Source organism: Palaemon carinicauda, chromosome 3 (assembly GCF_036898095.1).
Source record: "Palaemon carinicauda isolate YSFRI2023 chromosome 3, ASM3689809v2, whole genome shotgun sequence".
NCBI classification, from domain to species: domain Eukaryota; kingdom Metazoa; phylum Arthropoda; class Malacostraca; order Decapoda; family Palaemonidae; genus Palaemon; species Palaemon carinicauda.
In genome coordinates, this window is record NC_090727.1 from 155,629,856 (window position 1) to 155,648,988 (window position 19,133).

General features: G+C 43.2%; 1 protein-coding gene and 1 long non-coding RNA gene across 3 annotated transcripts in view; one reads left to right on the forward strand and one right to left on the reverse strand.

Annotated features, from left to right (window-relative positions):
• Positions 1–19,133, forward strand: part of LOC137638701 (uncharacterized) — a 62,966-nt gene that overhangs the window by 12,440 nt on the left and 31,393 nt on the right. The window lies entirely within an intron of this gene.
• Positions 3,329–7,545, reverse strand: LOC137638700 (uncharacterized). Of its 2 annotated transcripts, XM_068371020.1 has the most exons (3): positions 4,072–7,545; positions 3,675–3,760; positions 3,329–3,518 (listed from the first exon to the last, which is right to left on the reverse strand). In XM_068371020.1, exon 1 carries the CDS (start codon positions 7,528–7,530, stop codon positions 4,594–4,596), a length of 2,937 nt encoding a protein of 978 aa, XP_068227121.1. In that variant the 5' UTR covers positions 7,531–7,545; the 3' UTR covers positions 3,329–3,518; positions 3,675–3,760; positions 4,072–4,593. The 2 variants fall into 2 exon arrangements, with proteins under 2 accessions (XP_068227121.1, XP_068227122.1); XM_068371021.1 differs by lacking the exon at positions 3,675–3,760.

A 19,133-nucleotide genomic window follows, 5' to 3' on the forward strand; every position in this document is an offset into this window, starting at 1 on the left:
CGGGGTATAAGGGACTTGAGCACAAGATTGTGTCTCTGTCCCTTAAGCACCAGGTACTCCCTGTGCGCCAACGACCTGCAGCAGAAGTTCCTGTCTTAATGCGCCAGCGCTCACCTGCGGATGTGCGCGCACTTGCCGTTGATCCTGCTATTACGCTCCAGGGTTCCCCTGCGCGCCCACGACCACCTGCGCGCCCATGACCACCTGCTCGCTAGCGCGCCCCTGCAATAGTTCCTGCAATAGCGCGCAAGTGCTCACCTGCGCGCAAGCGCGCTCCACTGGTTCCTGTTTTAGCGCAACAGCGCTCTCCTGCGCGTCAGCACACAAAGGAGTTTCCAGAGATAGCGCACAGGTGCTCATCGGACCTCCAGCACTCTCCAATGCCTCAACGCGCGACTGCGCACACGCGCACAACTGCTGTCATAGTGCGCCAGCCCACAACTGCGCGCTAGCGCACAGTCCTGGAGTCTCCTGAGTTAGCGCACAGGCGCTCACCAGGACTTCAGCACTCTCCAAACCAACAGCGCACTTCTGTGCACCCGCATCCTGATGCGCGCCCACGATCTCCTGCGCGCCAGGCACGCCCACGATCTCCGGATCTGGGCGTAGTTCCAGTTACTCCTGCTCGCCAGCGCTCACCTGTGCGCCATCGCGCACAGTCTCCAAGGCTGCGCAAGCGCGGCCTCGCCCACTGCTTCAGCCAGAAACACACACCACGCGCCCACGTGCTAGAGATATTTCTCCTGCGCGCGCGCCCAACATTTTTGCCCTCACGGGCCCTTCGGCAAGATCCTGCGTGCCCGTGCGCGCGCGAGCGCTCATCCAGCCTCCTGCACGCCACCTGTCATCGCCTGTTCAGGCCTCCACGCGCCATCGCTCGCCCGCGCGCCATCGCTCGCCCGCGCGCCATCGCTCGCTCGCCCGCGCGCCATCGCTCGCCCGCGCGCCATCGCTCGCCCGCGCGCCATCGCTCGCCCGCGCGCCATCGCTCGCCCGCGCGCCCTCGCCATCGCCTGTTCAGGCCTCCACGCGCCATCGCTCGCCCGCGCGCCCTCGCGCACACTCGCATGCGCGTGAACATTCTCCTGCGTACGACCCAGGGCAGGGCCCATCGCGCGACCACCAGCGCGATCCTCAGAGTGATCATATGCGCGATCCCACATGTGAGGCCACAGGACATCGCGCGGCCAGGTCACCATCGTCTCGTTCCCCACCCCGCAAGCGCAGAACAGCGCGCTCGTCGGAGGAGGGGAGGTTTCCGGATAGGTCCAAGGACTCTTCTTCTTCTGTTTCAGCATCTTTGCAGGCGAACCCTCGTTTGGTCACTCCTCCTAGGGATTGAACGATCCCCTTCCCTCCAGAGGGAGTGACTGACAGTGCGACTGTCAGTCAGCAGCCCTGGTTTGGTACCATCGTCAGAGCTCTTGTGCTGGCTTTTAAGCCTGTATTCTCTGAACTGGGTCACAAAACAGTGGCAGCTTCATCTCCCCTGAAGAGGAAGAGAGGAGTTCCTTCCCTGATAACTTCTCCAAGGGCGAAACTGCCGCCTTGGAAGTCCTTGAGGAAGGCTCCCTCTCCCCCCCAGACTTTCTCTCCCTCTCCTGCGGACGAGGATTTCCCGTCCTCTGGGGAGTCAGGTGAGGCGGGTCACTCCCCCATCGCACCAATGGGGGAAACCCCACCTCTCCCCGAGAAGAGTCTTCCACCATCACTGCTGGAGTCCTGTATCCTTCCCAGGAGTGAGCCGAAGGACTCGAAGACTTTGCCTAAGTCTTCATCAAAGATTAGACAGGAGCCAGCCAAGCCCTCAGAGAATGTCCGCGAGTCCCCCTAGGAAGAGCCTCTGGGGACAGGAGACTTTGCTGCCAGCCCTTCAGGAGGAGAGCTACAGGAGTCAGAACATGCGTTCTGGCAAGTTCTGACCCTCATGAGGAATCTCAATGGGTTTCCGGATCCAGAGATTCCTCCTCGTGAGGGCAAGGACACGGTCTTGGACCGAGTCTATGGTACTCAGAAGCCCTCGAGGGCCAGTGCGGCTTTGCCCTGGTCACAGGGGGTTAAGAGTGCCAGAGACAAGGTCGAAGGCTAGCTCTCTGAGCTAGCTTCCTCCAGCCGATCCAGCACTGGTTACAAGCTCCTCCCGCCTCCTCGCGTCCATCAGAGGAGGTACTTTGAGATCTTGGAGGAGACTTGCTTAGCTCTTCCTTTGCACCATTCTCTGGAAGAGCTTACCGGGGGAGTCCCTGTAGAGAGACTCTCCAACCGGCAGGTCTCGTATTCGGCAACGAAGATCCTGAGCCAGGAGAAGGTAGCGAAGTGTGCCATGCAGGCTACTTCGTGGCTGGCCATCTGGCTAGGGTCTCTGGGCATCCTGGTGCTGTCTGAGGACCTGTCCAAGGAAAGTACCAGGAAGGCCTTGGAGACCTTTTTGCTAGCCCACCAAGTCTCGAACTTGTGGGCTAACACTCTTGAAACGACGGGACGCAGTGGCTGAGAGATTCCATCAAAAGGTCCCCAGTACTGACGTTTGCAGGCTCAGACATTTTTCCATCCTCGGTAAGAATTTGTTTGAGCTTAAGGACATGGAGCAGGCTGCTGAGAGGTGGAGGAAGTCCAACCAGGATTCCCTTCTCCATAGGGCCCTAACATCGAGGCCCTACAAACCTCCAGCTACCCAGCAACCACGTCCTGTCAAGAGTAAGAAGAAGGCAGCTGTAGCGAAGACAAAAGTGTCTAAGCCCTTTCCTGTCAAGGACAAGAAGGGCAAAAAGTCCTCTAAGGGAGGAAAAATCCTAGAGGGAGCGGCCGTGGCCGCAAACGCTAGGATTGGCAGTCCCCCTGCATATCCACCAGTGGGGGGGATGCCTACAAAGTTGCGCGACAAGGTGGCAGCAACCTGGGGCTGACCCCTGGACGATTTCAGTAATCAGTCAGGGATATCGCATCCCGTTCACGACATCTCTACCTCCCTTGACAGCAGATCCAGTGTCATTGAGCTCCCTTGCCATGGGATCGGCAAGGGGCAAGCCCTTCGAGCGGAAGTCGAGACCATGTTGAAGAAGGACGCTCTCCAAGAGGTTGTCGACGGGTCCCCAAGCTTCTTCAGTCGACTCTTTCTTGTAAAGAAGGCGTATGGAGGCTGGAAACCAGTCATCGACCTCTCAGCCCTGAACAGGTTTGTCAAGCAGAGCCCGTTCAGCATGGAGACGGCAGACAGCAAAAACAGCACCTTACTTAAGCCCCACGTTGGGCGCCATCTTGAAAAACTTTACAACGTAATTGGAAAATTAATACAAAGCATAATTATCTTATTTTAATGAAACCTTCATAAAATTATGAACTTTGAAAACTTCAATTAAACAACGAAGAAATTGAATATATAATAAAAATGGTTTCATTTATTGCTGTTCAAATTAAAACCAATGCTGTTGTTGCTGCTGTCGAAGATGATCGCCTTAAATGGAGGTCAAAGCGATGGTCAAGCATCTCCAACTTCCAATTACCATTTTCAAGAACCCCTAGATAAATATGAAATAACAAATATCAATTACACTACAAATGGTAATTTAAACTATCGAAATAACTTAATAAATTACTTAAACACAGGAATGCCATTCAAATATATATATTGTATCAATAACGGATTTCACTTAACATTATCAAATAATAATTACCTAAAGGCAATGGTCCACTTTGCGTATTAAGTATATCACTAGTATACAACGAGCCAAATTGACAGTAAGGCCGAACGAATAACCACCTAAGTAGTAAAAAACTAATGTAAATAAACTACTAATTAACGTAAAAGTGGCAAAAATTAGAGAACACCAAAATATGATACAAAATTTAATTTATCTAACCAGCTCAAAGTAACTGAAGATAAATGAATCTCTCAATTATGACTGGGAAATTATAATATGGCAATTCCATGAAAATTGTAAATGATATGAATATTATCCAAGGGTATTTTTATTTGTGGGGGCTAAAAAGCAAAGCAAGGGACTTTCATTATCAAATGAACTATGAATTATAAATCACAAATTTTAAATGACCTTTAAAATGATGACGTACCTCACAACCCATACAGTCCGTGTATGCTGTTCGTAAATGAAACAAATCACAATTTCTGTGTTGGCTCTTGATGAGGCTTCCAAGAAGAAGGCAACGTAAGCTGCGGATCCATGGTACAAATCACTTAATTTTTCACCATGACGATAAAGAGGCCAGCAAATACAACGTTGTCACTGGTGAAGATGGCTAAGAACTAACTATATTTTCATGAAAAGCCGTCCACTTCTCCTTTCTGTAAGAAATTTATAACGAGCAGCAAGTCTCTTCAACGACCCAAACCATCTTAAGTTTTAACAGGTTATTAAGGAATTGTCATCATTTTATGTTAACAAAAATTATTTAAATACTAAAAATGCATGTTGAAATAAAAACAATCATTTGCAAACTTACCAAATTACCATATTATAAAGAGAGAGAAAACAAAAAAATAACTTAAGTGTTATTTTTCAACACTCCCGGGGAAGAAATCAAATTCTACATAAGAATTATGTAAATTTGATCAAATAAAGAAAAAAAATATAATTAGTCTGAAATATCATCGTTTAAAATGGTTTTGAATTTTTGCCGTGATATCTCAGCAGCTTTTCTCTGTGGACGTTTCCTAGAAACGTCCATGCCTGGAATCTCTTCTTTCGATGCTACAGCATCATCATCATCCTCATCATCTGATCCTACAGCATCCTCATCAGACTCCTTCCTCAAGAGTGGTATTAAAGTAGTAATATGCCTTTTAGTTATTTCATTGGTTTTACCCTTCAGAACTTTCGCAGCAGTTACCTCTCCGTTGATATTCTTGAAAACTTCTTTGACAATTCCCATAGGATAATTAACAGGTTTATATCCATCATCCTTAATCAGCACAATATCGCCGATACTGATTTGTTTATGGTTTACAGGAGCATATCTATCCTTCTTATCAGTAGCTTGTTTAATTAAAGTGTTCATGAATTCCCGATGATAGATTTCCAGCAAGTTAGTTCTAATTTGTTTCAGCTTCTCATAAGATGTTTTAATTTTATGTACAACATCAAAGGCAACCTGAAAATCCTCATCAGAATCAGGGTCAGCTTGTAATGCGGGAATAATATTCAAAGAGACCAATGAATATCCATGAATAAGTTCCTCTGGCGTTATAGGGGTTGGTACATTATTAGAACAATCTCTTAATGCTTCTTTAAATGCAATCGGCCTTCTATTGATCAAATGTACAGCATGACAAACAAGATATTCAAAATCCCTAAATTCAATGACATTATTTCTGATTGACTTCCGTATCATATGCTTGGTCATTTTGACTACGCTCTCAACCAATCCTCCAAGCTGACTGCAGCCCTTATAGTACTGTTGAAAATGGACTTTCTCAACATTATTATCAGTTAAATACTGAACAGTCTCGGCATCCTTCAGGAAATCCTGAACAATATTGGCTCCTGCCACTATTTGCGTACCCAAATCACTTACTATAAACTGAGGGACTCCATATTCAAAAGAATGCAGTGACAAAGCACGCAAAAACTCTTCAACTGTCATATCCATACAGATCTTAAGATTAACTGCTCGTGTGAACATGCATGAAATAACAAGGATCCAAACCTTGACTTTATCTTTCCCTTGTCTCACATAAAATGGACCACAATAATCAAGGTATACATTACCAAAAGGTTTATCAGATGGACTCGATCTAAATTCCCTATAGGCTGATTGATTAAGTTTGACAGGTCTTTGGTTATATCTCCGGCATACAACACATTCCTTCAGAATCCTTTTAACTGTTGAGAAGAATTTTGGTATCCAGAATTTCCTACGTAATTCTGTCAAAAGGGCATAGCAACCAGCATGTTTCAAAAGCAAATGTTCACCCAATATAATAAGTTTTGTTAGAGTACTCTCTCTTGATAAAAGAATAGGATAAGTTTGGTTGGTTACACTGCGCTTCTCATTAAATTTACAATTCACTCTTATTATATTATGAGTGTCTGGATACAAATTCAACTGTGATATCAAATTAGGCATAGCCATCTTGGTTTTAGAGTTACTACTTAAATAGTCAATAACATCTGGAAAATTTATTTGTTGATCCCTAGAGATGATTTGAGTCAAAGCCTTAGAGCGGAGGTCCTTCTTATCAAAGCCATGTGACTTGTTTATAAACCCTTTCCATCGATCCCAGCATTCCAGAACTTTCGCATGTATAGATATCAACTTATTCATATTTGAATATCTATCTAGAGGTATTAAGTGCTCTAGTTTTACAGTTTGGCTTTCTTTTATACTGGTTGATGCACCATATGCCTCAATGGTTTCTAAATTCTCGACCATTGGTACCTTGAAACCTAAAATGTCACTTCTACTAGCTTGATCGAGATCACGTATATTGGGACCCTTATGGTAATTAGACTTCATTAAGCTTTTGAATGACAGACATCGTGTAATTTTGTCGGCTGGGTTGTCCATTCCACTCACGAAGGAGAATCCAACACTTCTCCCCTCACATAGCTTTATTATATGATTCAGTTTGTTCATTACGAACACTGACCTTTTCTGCATTTTATCAAACCTATGAGAAAATGACTTAAGCCACGACAGGGCAACAAAACTATCTGAGAATAGCCCCAAGTCAACTATTTTGATGGGCACCAGGCACTGTGTGCCACTCAGTTCATTATAGGTATCCAACAAAACCTCTGTACCCAAACATATAGCCTGTAATTCGAGTGAAGGAATGGACTTTTCATGCAATTTGGATCCAATGAGTCTGTTTTTCGCTAATACAAAGCTTCTTTCCCCACTTCTTATATTGCATAAATATACAACAACTCCATAAACTCTTTTGCTAGCATCAACATAAGCCTCAAGTTTATATTCATCTGTCCTTTCACCAACACATCTCTGAAGCTCAAAAACAGGAGCAGAATTTACTTGGTTTGCAATATTTTTCCATTCCTTTTGTTGAAAGTCTCTAAGTTGTGTATCCCATCCAAGCGTCCTCTCACATTGCAAGTCCTGCATAAAAAGTCTAGCTCTGTTAAGAAGAGGACCATTTATGTTGAAAACATCATAATTAGATGCAATGGATCGCAAAATTTCCCTCTTTGTATTAGCCTTTTCATCAAGGCACAATTTCCTGGTTGAAATTGTATCACTCCCTCGATTCCAGATCATCCCAAGTAATTTCACCTCCATCTCAGATTTCTTGCATCCTACATCCGATTGCATATTTTCTCCATCAATTTTATCTTGTAGTGTAGAATCATTAGAAAACATCTGCTGTAGTTCAAATTTGTAAGGACCAAAAATACCCTGTAAAATCTCATATATCCAATTCAAGGTTTCAGATGATTCACAAGTAAATCCACCATTATCCATATATAAGAGCTGATACATTATCCATTTTGCATTTCTTAGTCTAGGATTATCATTCTTGCTATCCAGTACTAAAATTTTGAAAAGAGCAAACATCAAAGTTGTAGGACTGCATCGAAGTCCAAAAGGAAGACGAACATTTTTGTAGGCGACTATAGAGAAATCCCCTTTCTTAACATTCTTATACCACAAAAAGAGTAACTTCTGCTGATCAAGCTCACTGAGTGCTATTTGATTGAATGCTTTCTTAATATCGAAGATGAGTAATTTAGATCCAAATCTCAAATGAAGCATTGCAGACGTTATCTTTTGATTGAGTGATGGGCCAGCATACATAGCCTGATTATGATTGACCGTCATCACACTGGACCTGCTAGGTTCACAAACATTGGACAGGAAAACAACTCTGCATTTTGTTGTTTCCCGATCTAGTCTAAAAACTCCCATGTGTGCTAAAAAACTGCACTCAGGATGCTCATCCATGTACCTTTCTAGATTTGGTACTCTTTCAATTATCCCAAGTTTTGCTTGTTCTTTAAAATTTTCATTCATAAGTTCCAAATTTGCCTTGTTCCTTTGTAATTTTCTCGTGTTGGACCTCAATACAGCCTTTGCAAGGTTGAAATTCCGTCCAAGCAAATGACAGCTCTTTTCATTCCATAGAAGAGGTATCTCTAGCCTTCCTTCCTCGTTTCTTCTTGCGTTATCAAGGGTAAACTTAATCAAATTTGCATTACAATCTGACATAAAGTTTCCATCTTCAGGGTCTGGTTCATAAATAGATTTCTCATACACAGATCGCAGCATCTCCTCAGTTGCACGTCTCAGCTCTGATTCTTCAATCATACCTTTTTCATTTAAAATAGCGAAGTTAGCTTGAACCTCCACCTCGCATTCCAAACTTAAGCCACTTGGCTCACCCATAGAACTTCCAAATCCAATATACTTGCAGCATTCATCTATGCCATCAAATACAGGGGATTTGTTTCCATTTAACTCACATGTTTCCTCATAATCGGCAACCGAGCGAGAGTGCTCCGAACACCAAGAACAAGAAAAATCCTTTGAAAGATAAGGTAGATTCTGTTGCATAATCTTGACATTACCCATTAACATCACTCCTGCAGCTGATCCCAAATAAACAGATGGGTGATCATTGCCAAATTTTACTGAAAAATCTAATAAACAATGGGCATCATTTGTACCGAGTATCAAGTCAATATCCTTTATTTTATCACTACCATCAGTCAAATATTTATCAGCTAATTTGAAGCCTTTTTTGGCAAAGGCCCTGGCCACTTCTGAAATTCCTGGCAATGACAAATTTATATCTATGCTTGGTACACACAATGCATGTATTACACATGCCTTATCATTAAAGTTGCACTTTAATTCAACTATCTTGGATTTATACTTCTTACTTGAATTAAAAGCATTGACTGTTAAAGAGACATTATCTTCTAACACTTTCAACCTATTATCACTTGCAAGTTTTTCAGTTACAAAACTGGTCTGACAGCCACAGTCCTTCAAACCTCTAACAAGGGCTCCATTCAACATTTCACAGGTAAAAGTTGGCAAAACAGAGGCGCCATCAGTGGTATGCAAAGCCTTAGTTATAATCATTACATCATTTGAGGTTTCCCTGTGTTTTGAATTACCTGCTTTTACTTCCTTGCTACCTCTCGCATTCATTTGTAGTTTTTCATCATGAGATTTTTCACCTTGATGATCACACAAAAATGAAAAATGCCAACCCTTACAAAAATAGCATTTCTTAAAGAATTTAAACTTGCATTTGTCAGTGGTATGTCCAATGTTAGCACATTTCTTGCAACCATTAAGTTCTTCTAAGCGTCTCAGCTTATGCTCAGGTTCTTTATATTTTACACACTTATGTGTTGCATGGTTTTCCTGGCAAAGAGTGCACCTTTTCCTCGGAGAAGCGGTGTCAGCAGTACTAATTCTATTAGTTTCATTATCCTCATATTTAACATTAACTGCAAGTGATGTAGAAGATTTTCCTCCTTGTCTCCTCCTTTCATTAAACTTCCTTGTGACGTCCATATAACGTTCAGATGCTTCAAAGAAATTTTCCTTTATCTCCTCAAGTGATGGACGTACATGATTAGTCACATTTATTAGCTGAGCTTTAAAGGAGTCATTCATGCCTTGCCAGATGAAATACTGCAAAATATCATCTACTTTGATTTCCAATGTAGAAAAAGTTTCAGTTACATTAGTAATTTTTCCAATATAGGAAAAAGGATCAGTGCCGTACTCAAGCTTCATTTCATTTAATTGCTTAATTACATTGAATTTCTGAAGCGAACGAGAAGCCAGTGCTTCTTTAAGCAATTTCTTAGCATCAGTATAGGTCTGCTTTGAAATTTCAAGATTCTCGAGTAAAATTGAGGCTCTGCCTGATACCTGTTGCTTGAGAAGTAATAGTTTATCTCTCTCAGTGTACGAATATGTGGCAATAGCCGATTCAAACTCGACAAGAAATTTTTCAACATTTTCACTTTCGGTGCTAGCGTAAACCGGAAGTGGAACTACAGGACTCTTTAAGAGACTTCTTGCGGTTTCAGAATCCTTGGCCTCAGGCTTAGAATCCATCAATTGTAAAACAGCAAAACAGGTATTTAATTTATCTGAGTAATCATCACAAGACTGCAATTCTAATAAGAACTCCTCTTCATTTGTCCCGTCTCCATACAAAGACTTATGGATTACAGTATTAAGACTGTTCAACTGATCACTGTACGATACCAATTTGATTTGAACAGCCTTCAACTCAGTTTTATTCATACGCATGAATTTATCATGTTCATTAAACAACCGCGTTACTTGGCCACGAATATATTTACGAGTCTTTAATTCTACACTCATTTCAATAAAATTTAAAACTTAGACCATGGACCCGCAAACAAACAAAACCCCAACCCGGAAGCTAACCAGACAGCAAAAACAGCACCTTACTTAAGCCCCACGTTGGGCGCCATCTTGAAAAACTTTACAACGTAATTGGAAAATTAATACAAAGCATAATTATCTTATTTTAATGAAACCTTCATAAAATTATGAACTTTGAAAACTTCAATTAAACAACGAAGAAATTGAATATATAATAAAAATGGTTTCATTTATTGCTGTTCAAATTAAAACCAATGCTGTTGTTGCTGCTGTCGAAGATGATCGCCTTAAATGGAGGTCAAAGCGATGGTCAAGCATCTCCAACTTCCAATTACCATTTTCAAGAACCCCTAGATAAATATGAAATAACAAATATCAATTACACTACAAATGGTAATTTAAACTATCGAAATAACTTAATAAATTACTTAAACACAGGAATGCCATTCAAATATATATATTGTATCAATAACGGATTTCACTTAACATTATCAAATAATAATTACCTAAAGGCAATGGTCCACTTTGCGTATTAAGTATATCACTAGTATACAACGAGCCAAATTGACAGTAAGGCCGAACGAATAACCACCTAAGTAGTAAAAAACTAATGTAAATAAACTACTAATTAACGTAAAAGTGGCAAAAATTAGAGAACACCAAAATATGATACAAAATTTAATTTATCTAACCAGCTCAAAGTAACTGAAGATAAATGAATCTCTCAATTATGACTGGGAAATTATAATATGGCAATTCCATGAAAATTGTAAATGATATGAATATTATCCAAGGGTATTTTTATTTGTGGGGGCTAAAAAGCAAAGCAAGGGACTTTCATTATCAAATGAACTATGAATTATAAATCACAAATTTTAAATGACCTTTAAAATGATGACGTACCTCACAACCCATACAGTCCGTGTATGCTGTTCGTAAATGAAACAAATCACAATTTCTGTGTTGGCTCTTGATGAGGCTTCCAAGAAGAAGGCAACGTAAGCTGCGGATCCATGGTACAAATCACTTAATTTTTCACCATGACGATAAAGAGGCCAGCAAATACAACGTTGTCACTGGTGAAGATGGCTAAGAACTAACTATATTTTCATGAAAAGCCGTCCACTTCTCCTTTCTGTAAGAAATTTATAACGAGCAGCAAGTCTCTTCAACGACCCAAACCATCTTAAGTTTTAACAGGTTATTAAGGAATTGTCATCATTTCATGTTAACAAAAATTATTTAAATACTAAAAATGCATGTTGAAATAAAAACAATCATTTGCAAACTTACCAAATTACCATATTATAAAGAGAGAGAAAACAAAAAAATAACTTAAGTGTTATTTTTCAACAGAACCACAGGACCTCAGGCCTGTGGTCAGAATCAGGAAAGTACCTCCACATAAACCTGCTAGAGATGAAGGCCGTATTCCTGGCCCTTCAACAGTTCCAACAATACCTGGCGGGCCACTCTGTGGTGGTAATGAGCGACAACACCACGGTAGTGGCTTCTATCAACAAGCAGGGAGGTACCTTTTCAGAACAGCTATCCCATCTCGCAGTAGAGATACTGAGATGGACCGAAGTCCACTCGCCGACAGTCTGAGCAGAGCGACACAGATAGTGAGTACAGAATGGTCTTTGGATCGTCAAGTAGCCAACAAAGTCCTGACTTTGTGGGGTTCCCCGACTGTGGATCTGTTCGCTACAGCGCTGAACTTCAAACTTAAACTTCCGCTGTACTGCTCCCCAGTCCCGGATCCCAAGGGTCTCTGGCAAGATGCATTCCAACAACGGTGGGACAATATCGATGTACTGTATACGCTTTTCCCCCGTTCTGTCTGATGAGGAGGGTGCTCAACAAGACCAGAATATCGGTCAATCTCTCGATGACCCAATAGCTCCGCTATGGCATCACGCAGAATGGTTTCCGGACCTTCTGCAACTCCTAACGGAGCTCCCGAGGGAACTCCCTCCACAACACGAGCTACTCAAACAACCACACGCCAACATCTTTCACAAAGCTGTAGCTTCGCTTCGACTTCACGCCTGGAGACTATCCAGCATCTCCTCACTAAGAGAGGATTTTCACAACAAGTTGCGAACAGGATGTAGGGACACCTGCGAAGGTCATCCGCAGGGGTCTACCAGGCAAAGTGGCGAGTCTTCTGTGGTTGGTGTCGTGGAAGGGGTATCTCTCCACTCGATGTCACTATTCCAGCAATAGCGGAGTTCTTTGTGTATTTGCGGGAAGAAATGCACCTTTCAGTCTCGGCAGTGAAAGGCTATCGCTCAGCCTTAAGTCTAGCCTTCAGGCTCAAAGGAGTGGACATTTCTTCCTCGCTGGAACTTTCCCTACTCATACGAAGTTATGAACTTACCTGCCCTCAGTCGGAAGTGAGACCTCCTCCATGGAACGTGGTTCGAGTTCTCAGGTCTCTTAAGAGACTTCCCTACGAACCATTACGCCAGGCTTCAGATCGCTACCTTACTTGGAAGACGGTGTTCCTGCTAGCTTTGGCGTCGGCCAAGTGAGTCAGCGAACTTCATGGTCTCTCGTATGACATCGCCCATTCAAGGGGAGGGGGGAGGTAACGTTCAGATTCGTCCCTGAGTTTGTTGCTAAGACTCAGAATCCGGGAGTGCCGGACCCTCGGTTCAACTCTTTCCGGATTTCGAGTCTTCGTTCTGTAACAGATGACCCAGACCATCTTCTACTGTGCCCAGTAAGGACTCTGAGGCTATATCTCAAGAGAACGGCTGCAGTTGTTTGTGAGCACTGGGAAAACAAAGAGGAGGGTCACCAAGAATACCATCTCGGCATGGATTCGTAGGGTAATCCGGCTGTCCCTGAATCCTGACCCTCCTCTGTCACGTCGCCCTAGAGCACATGATGTTAGGGGCGTGGCTACGTCCCTGGCCTTCAAGAAGAACTATTCAGTGACGCAGGTTCTACAAGCTGGGGTGTGGAAGAGTCAGACGACATTCACAGCCCACTACCTGCAAGACGTGACACACAGGAGACTCGATACGTTCTCTATCGGCCCTGTGGTGGCTGCACAACAGCTGGTTTAAAACCTCAGGCTCCTTAATGGACAAGTAGCAGAAGGTTGAGGGCATTGTTTCCCGTTCTTAGTTTGTATGAATGAAAAGGTTTGTCTGGCCCTTATTCTTTTCTTCATCTTCCCCTCTCTTGGGGAAAGCAGCATCCTGGGTTCTCTGCACAGCTGACCTCAAACCATTGCAGGTAAACCATGCTTCCTTGTGTTCCTAGTATTAAGTTAATACTGTCACGTACCCATACCCTGACGAGGTGGTATTGGGAGAGTCCTAGCCTAAAGTTTCCATCTAAAGAACTTCAGGTCAACTTCCTAGGACGTGTCACACATACCTTCACACACAGCTTATATAGGCCGCAGCACTTGCACAGCAAGATTCTAGCGAGGTGCAGGGACTCCTTATTATCGAGTACTGACACACTCAGGTACGGAGTCCCTGGGCAAAGCCAAACGCCGGTACTGGCCGGGACTTACCATCCTTTCTAAGGAGTGAGTCACCCATATTAAATTGTGTGGTTTGTATTTCAGTTACAGAACAAATGGCAAATTCGTAGGTAATTTGTATTTTTCCTAACTATACAAACCTTAGGTATTTAATTAAACTTGCCTGCCAGCCCTATCCCCCTTGAAGTTCTACTTCTAAGCAAAAGGAGCTCAATCACAGGTGTGTGTGACGGGAGGGGGGGGGGAGCAAGCTACCCTCCCTACCCCCCGCTAACTAGCAGTGGGGTAGTAAACCCTCGTTGAAATTCTAATGGCTCGTCATTTCAGCTACGCCGAAAGTAATTACCCATATTAAATAGCTAAGGTTTGTTTAGTTAGGAAAAATACAAATTACCTACAAATTTGTCATTCTTGCTGCCTCTCAAATTTTGCCTGTTTTAATTTTTTGTTTTTTTTTTCAAGAATAAATGCTTAAGTGGGTAGACATTCTATGTTCAGGTAAATCTGGATAAATTAAAATTACAAGAATATGCACTTGTGCAGGGTAAAGCCGCAAATGTGTGACAGGTTTAATGTGCAAATCTGTCATTAATTTAATCCTTCTTGTGCCTTGTGTCTCGTGGATCTTGGCTGTTCACAGTCATCCCCTCGCTATGTGTGGTTGTACGGTGACAACCTGAACCTAAAAAAGTTGGTTTTCTTTTGGCATCCCTGCTGCTTCATTGGCTGTGGTTTTTTGCCACTGCTAGGCCTTCAGAAGATTCCCCTGTGGTGTCTTTCCGACTCCTGCAGGCCTCAACCTCAAACAAGGCTTGTAAAAAGAATTGTTTGCTATTCCTCCTACTCTGCCTCATCTTCATTAGATTGTTTATACACTGCTATTTCTAAGAAGAAGATATCATTGAAAAGACCAGGAAAAGAGATTGACAGAGGGCTCGCAGGAGACTCCGACTGCTCACACATGAGAGGGATTTTGCGGTACCAAGAACCTAACCAGATTGGGAAGGTGTTTCGTTATATGGTATAGGATTTTACACCCTTGCTTTACCAGTGCTCGGTCTACTTTTGGACTGAGCATGCACACTGTAAGAAGGGATCAGCCTTTCTACCCCCCTTTATCCATGACATATGTAAGAGAGAGAAAGAGTTTGTGTGATACCAAGAAGTAATCCAAACTGATAAGGTATCATGGTACACAAGTCAGGGGCTTACGGTCTTGCTACCGATGCTTGGTTTTCGTACCAGCCCGAGCATCCGCACACTGTTTGTCAGGATGAGGGGAACTGCATCCAGCCCTTTTCCTGGACACTTGAAGAACATTGCTGTCTATCTTCCTAAAGATACTTCGGTATTGAAGGGCAGGAAGATGATTTTTAGTAAGGTTTTATTGTTTCCGTTTGATGGAGGATTCGGGGTGAGAGGAACCAACGATCATTCTCCTTGTTCGTACTTTCTCTTGTGTAATCACTATCAGGAATACGATCCTTTGTCTCCTTGCGATAGATGTGTTGTGGCTCTTGGTTCCGAAGAATCAGTTTCCATGCATCCATGCTACCAGGAACATAATCATGGGTCTCCTTGTGACTCATGGGGCCTCGGAAGATGTTCCAATGTGTACACTCGATCAGGAACTATGGGTTGTCTCCTCGCTCGTAAGAGCGGCGATACTTTACTTTTTATGAGTACAAGTGATCAGAACTAGATACTGATTCGGTAATACACTTGATTGAATGACAAGATTATCTCTCGCATGCTCATGGTTAGGGGTTCAATCATCGGTTTAGATCAGTTCCCACACACATGCATGATAAGGACCATGATCACAAATCAGCTGCTCTTTCGTCTCATCCATGCATGATCAGGAACGGGAATACCTCACCTCCATGGAGTGCTCTTAGCGCTCGTACAATCATCAAAATGTTCCATTGCATATTCTCAATTGCGAACACAGTTAATCATCACCTGGTGACTGATTTCATGCAACCCACCCGATATTGCGCTCACCAGCATGCTCCTATAGTTTTGAAGGGCACGAGTGACTGACAACTGATGTTTAATGTTTCGTAGGGACATTTTTGGCCGATTCAGCTGTCATATTTTTTGTTGTTCCTTCTATTCTGCCTGAATCTTCCCAGTAAGGTTAATTTTGGTGGTCTGGACTGACACTTTTTGACATTGTTACCTTATAGAAAAATAACTGTTCCGTGATCTAGTACTGTACTTGACTGACTTTTCTTTAAATCACTTCTAGCCAAGTACCTGATAGAGTCTAAATCTCTATGTCTCTATTAGGAGATTACTGAAATTGTCTTCCTTGCTTCCATATGGCACCATGAAGGATGACATACCTGGGGAAGAAAGGAATCGTGCAGTCTGGTTCTAGAGACCACTACCTCCTACTTAAGATTGAGACTCCTATTTAAAGGAGAATGGTTTGTACAGTATTCTTGTAGGGTCAAGTAAAGAAATTTTGAAGTAATAGCCTATGTATTTGTTCCTGTGCAAAATAAAAACCTTCTGCTCTTTACTGTGGCGTATTACTTCGGCGAAGCTGAAACCAGCTGATAAGCTTTTTTGTCAGGGTGTAACTACCCACCGCTAGTTAGTGAGTGGGAGCGGGGTAAGTTAGCCATTCTGCTCACGCCAGCATTAGCGACTAAACGTCACTTTTTATTTCAGCTCGGTAGAGTAAAGACAGGGTCTTTCTCTCCCATCAAACCTTTTTAACCGGTTATGGTTAAAAGCAACCTGCCTAATGCTTAATAAAATGCCCCTTTCTTTTGAGCTGCCTTCCTTACACGGGATCCCGTGCAAGGAAGGTAGCAAGAGGCCTTTGGCCTCTACCCCTACTGCTTGTTGCTAACCTTCACCAGCTGTTGAGCAATTTTCCTCCACCAGCCACCATCCAATTTCCCCATTTTCAGGAAGAATTGCAAACAGCGGCAACAGGGGCTGGTCACCTTTCCTATCCGAGGGAGAGACTTCCTTCACCTGTGGGGTTTCTGTCTTTGGGGGATTCCTCCGGTGGAACTTGGATTCGTCCATGCCCCGTCCTAGCGCTTATTGACGAATGAGTTAGGTGATTGCTTACAATTCCTACTCACCGCCGAGTCTTGGTGCATTTTCTCTCTGGGATCTTTACTGCAGATGGTGACAACTGCCGACTGCTTGCAGCCGCCTCCTCTCCCATCAACGAGTCTCGTAGGCCTTAAATTCAGGGTTATTGCCACATTGTACCTTTGGCCAAAGCAAAGCTCTTAGAGATTTGTGAGGCTAAGCTTTGCGGGACCTGCACCTCATAGTTTCTAAGTCTAACGAGGAAGAAACAGCTGGTCTTGAAGTTTAGCATAGCCTTTTTGTTCCCTTCTGAGGGATGACATAAGGCTACTCACCACCCCCTTTTTGTATGGTAGGAGTACTAGGAGAAGAGGCAAGGTTTTGCGAGACCCTCGACTCGTATGAGACTCTTGCCTCGCCTTAACACCCATGGCAGGTTTGCGAGACCCTCACCTCGCCCTAGTACAAATGGCGAGTTTGTGAAACCCTCCTTGCCAGCGCTAGAGTAGCGTACGCTACTGGGTCTAGCCGTAAAGGAGATTCTATGCTGGCTGTTTCTAATTCTCTTTCACTGATTCTCACTGTTGTTCGTGAGCACTTGCCAGCGCTTTGCGGACACTCGCCAACGTTTTCTAGTATTAGATGGCGTTCATTGATTCTTGCTGGCATTCACGAGCGCTTGCCAGTGTTTGTGGACGATCATCAGAGTTCCCTGGTAAGCCTATACAAACCTGCCTTGTGTTTGTGTTCTTGGTATTCTGGGACAACAAACCCTTCATGCAAAACTTCGCTTCTGCATGGGTAAGTCTCGTCCTTGAGAAGTTTTACACAACTACTGGGGTTCGTTAAAATTCTATAAAAGGCTGAAACAAACTCCTGTGGCGCATGCGTTCTCACCAAGACAAAACCTCAGGGTTATTGCCACAAATACGGTTTACTACCGGTGGCTTGAATCAGCCGCATGCGTCAATGTGCCCCTGGACTTAACGAGTTCTCGTTAGACACAGAGTTTTCTTGGGCTTTGTTGCCCAACAAAATGGAGAGCTCTTTGAAGCACTAGCACAACGAGCTTGTGATATATACCCTTACAAGGTTATTATTTCAAACCTTTAGTCCCATGGGAAAAGCGTTAGCTTTTGCTTACGTTTAGGAGCGATAGCAAGCTACGCCCACAAGGTGACAAACAAACGTCAGCGTTTCATTATGTTTATGAACGATAGCAAGCCCTGCCCACAAGTCGGCTAGACAAACTTTTTCAGATTCTCATTACGTTTATGAACGTTAACAAGCCCCGTCCACAAGGAGGGTAGGCAAACCAACGGAGGTATGATCATTTCACTAGCTGTATGTTTTGTTTTTGTGGGTGCATGCGCTCACATTTTAAAAATACTACAGCTAGTCGACGATCAAATCCCTTGGGCAATGATGCTGTGATTCGTCGCAAATACATTATCCTGCAAGCGGGCCCAGACTCGTTGTCAAGCGTTTACCCGGAGAAAAAGAGGTTATGCATGCGCGACCGCAGACAGACATACGCATATGCAGGCAAGCAATCTTTTTTCTGACGAGGACTACTGTATAGACCATCTTACAATTAGAACTCTGTTCTAATAAATCATTAGTGTTGATGGCTATACGGCGAACCAGGCTATACATTATTCTTCTTCCCTTCCATAACCAGGCATACTGGATATGCAGTCTCCCTTCATCCCAGGCACTTCCTTCATAACTTATGATCGGAGGTCTTAGTTTTAAAAAATACTGAGACTAGAAACTTCATTCACATGAGGGATCTATTTCCTGAAAGGTAACCTTCGAAACTTATACCAGTTTTTCCGATCGGAGACAAAGAAATACAAACTTTTTTGTCATTCAGTGGAAAGAGGAGGTCTCGGTTACGAATGTTTATCAACGTTCTCCAATTGAGTTCTGGACACAATAATAATTCGGGCTATGCTTGTATGTTCATGTTCCTCCCTGGTCTGTGGACCGTAGATGGACTTATGCATACATTACCTGTCTAACAATAGATTGGAGATACTGTACGTCTAATTTTACCTTTCGGAAATAGTTGTGTGCGATCGGTCGTTACCGACTGGTCTTTTGCCCAAAAGCGATCACTAAGGAGATTCGCTGTAATAACATCTTCCTCTAAGGAGTACTGGCTACCCTGATTTATTGATTATAACATACTTACTTGGCCAACTCCCATTGGATTGGT

Excerpts from the sequence above, each read along its gene's own strand:
- LOC137638700 (XM_068371021.1), bottom strand. The coding sequence starts at position 7,530 with ATGTTTGCTCTTTTCAAAATTTTAGTACTGGATAGCAAGAATGATAAT.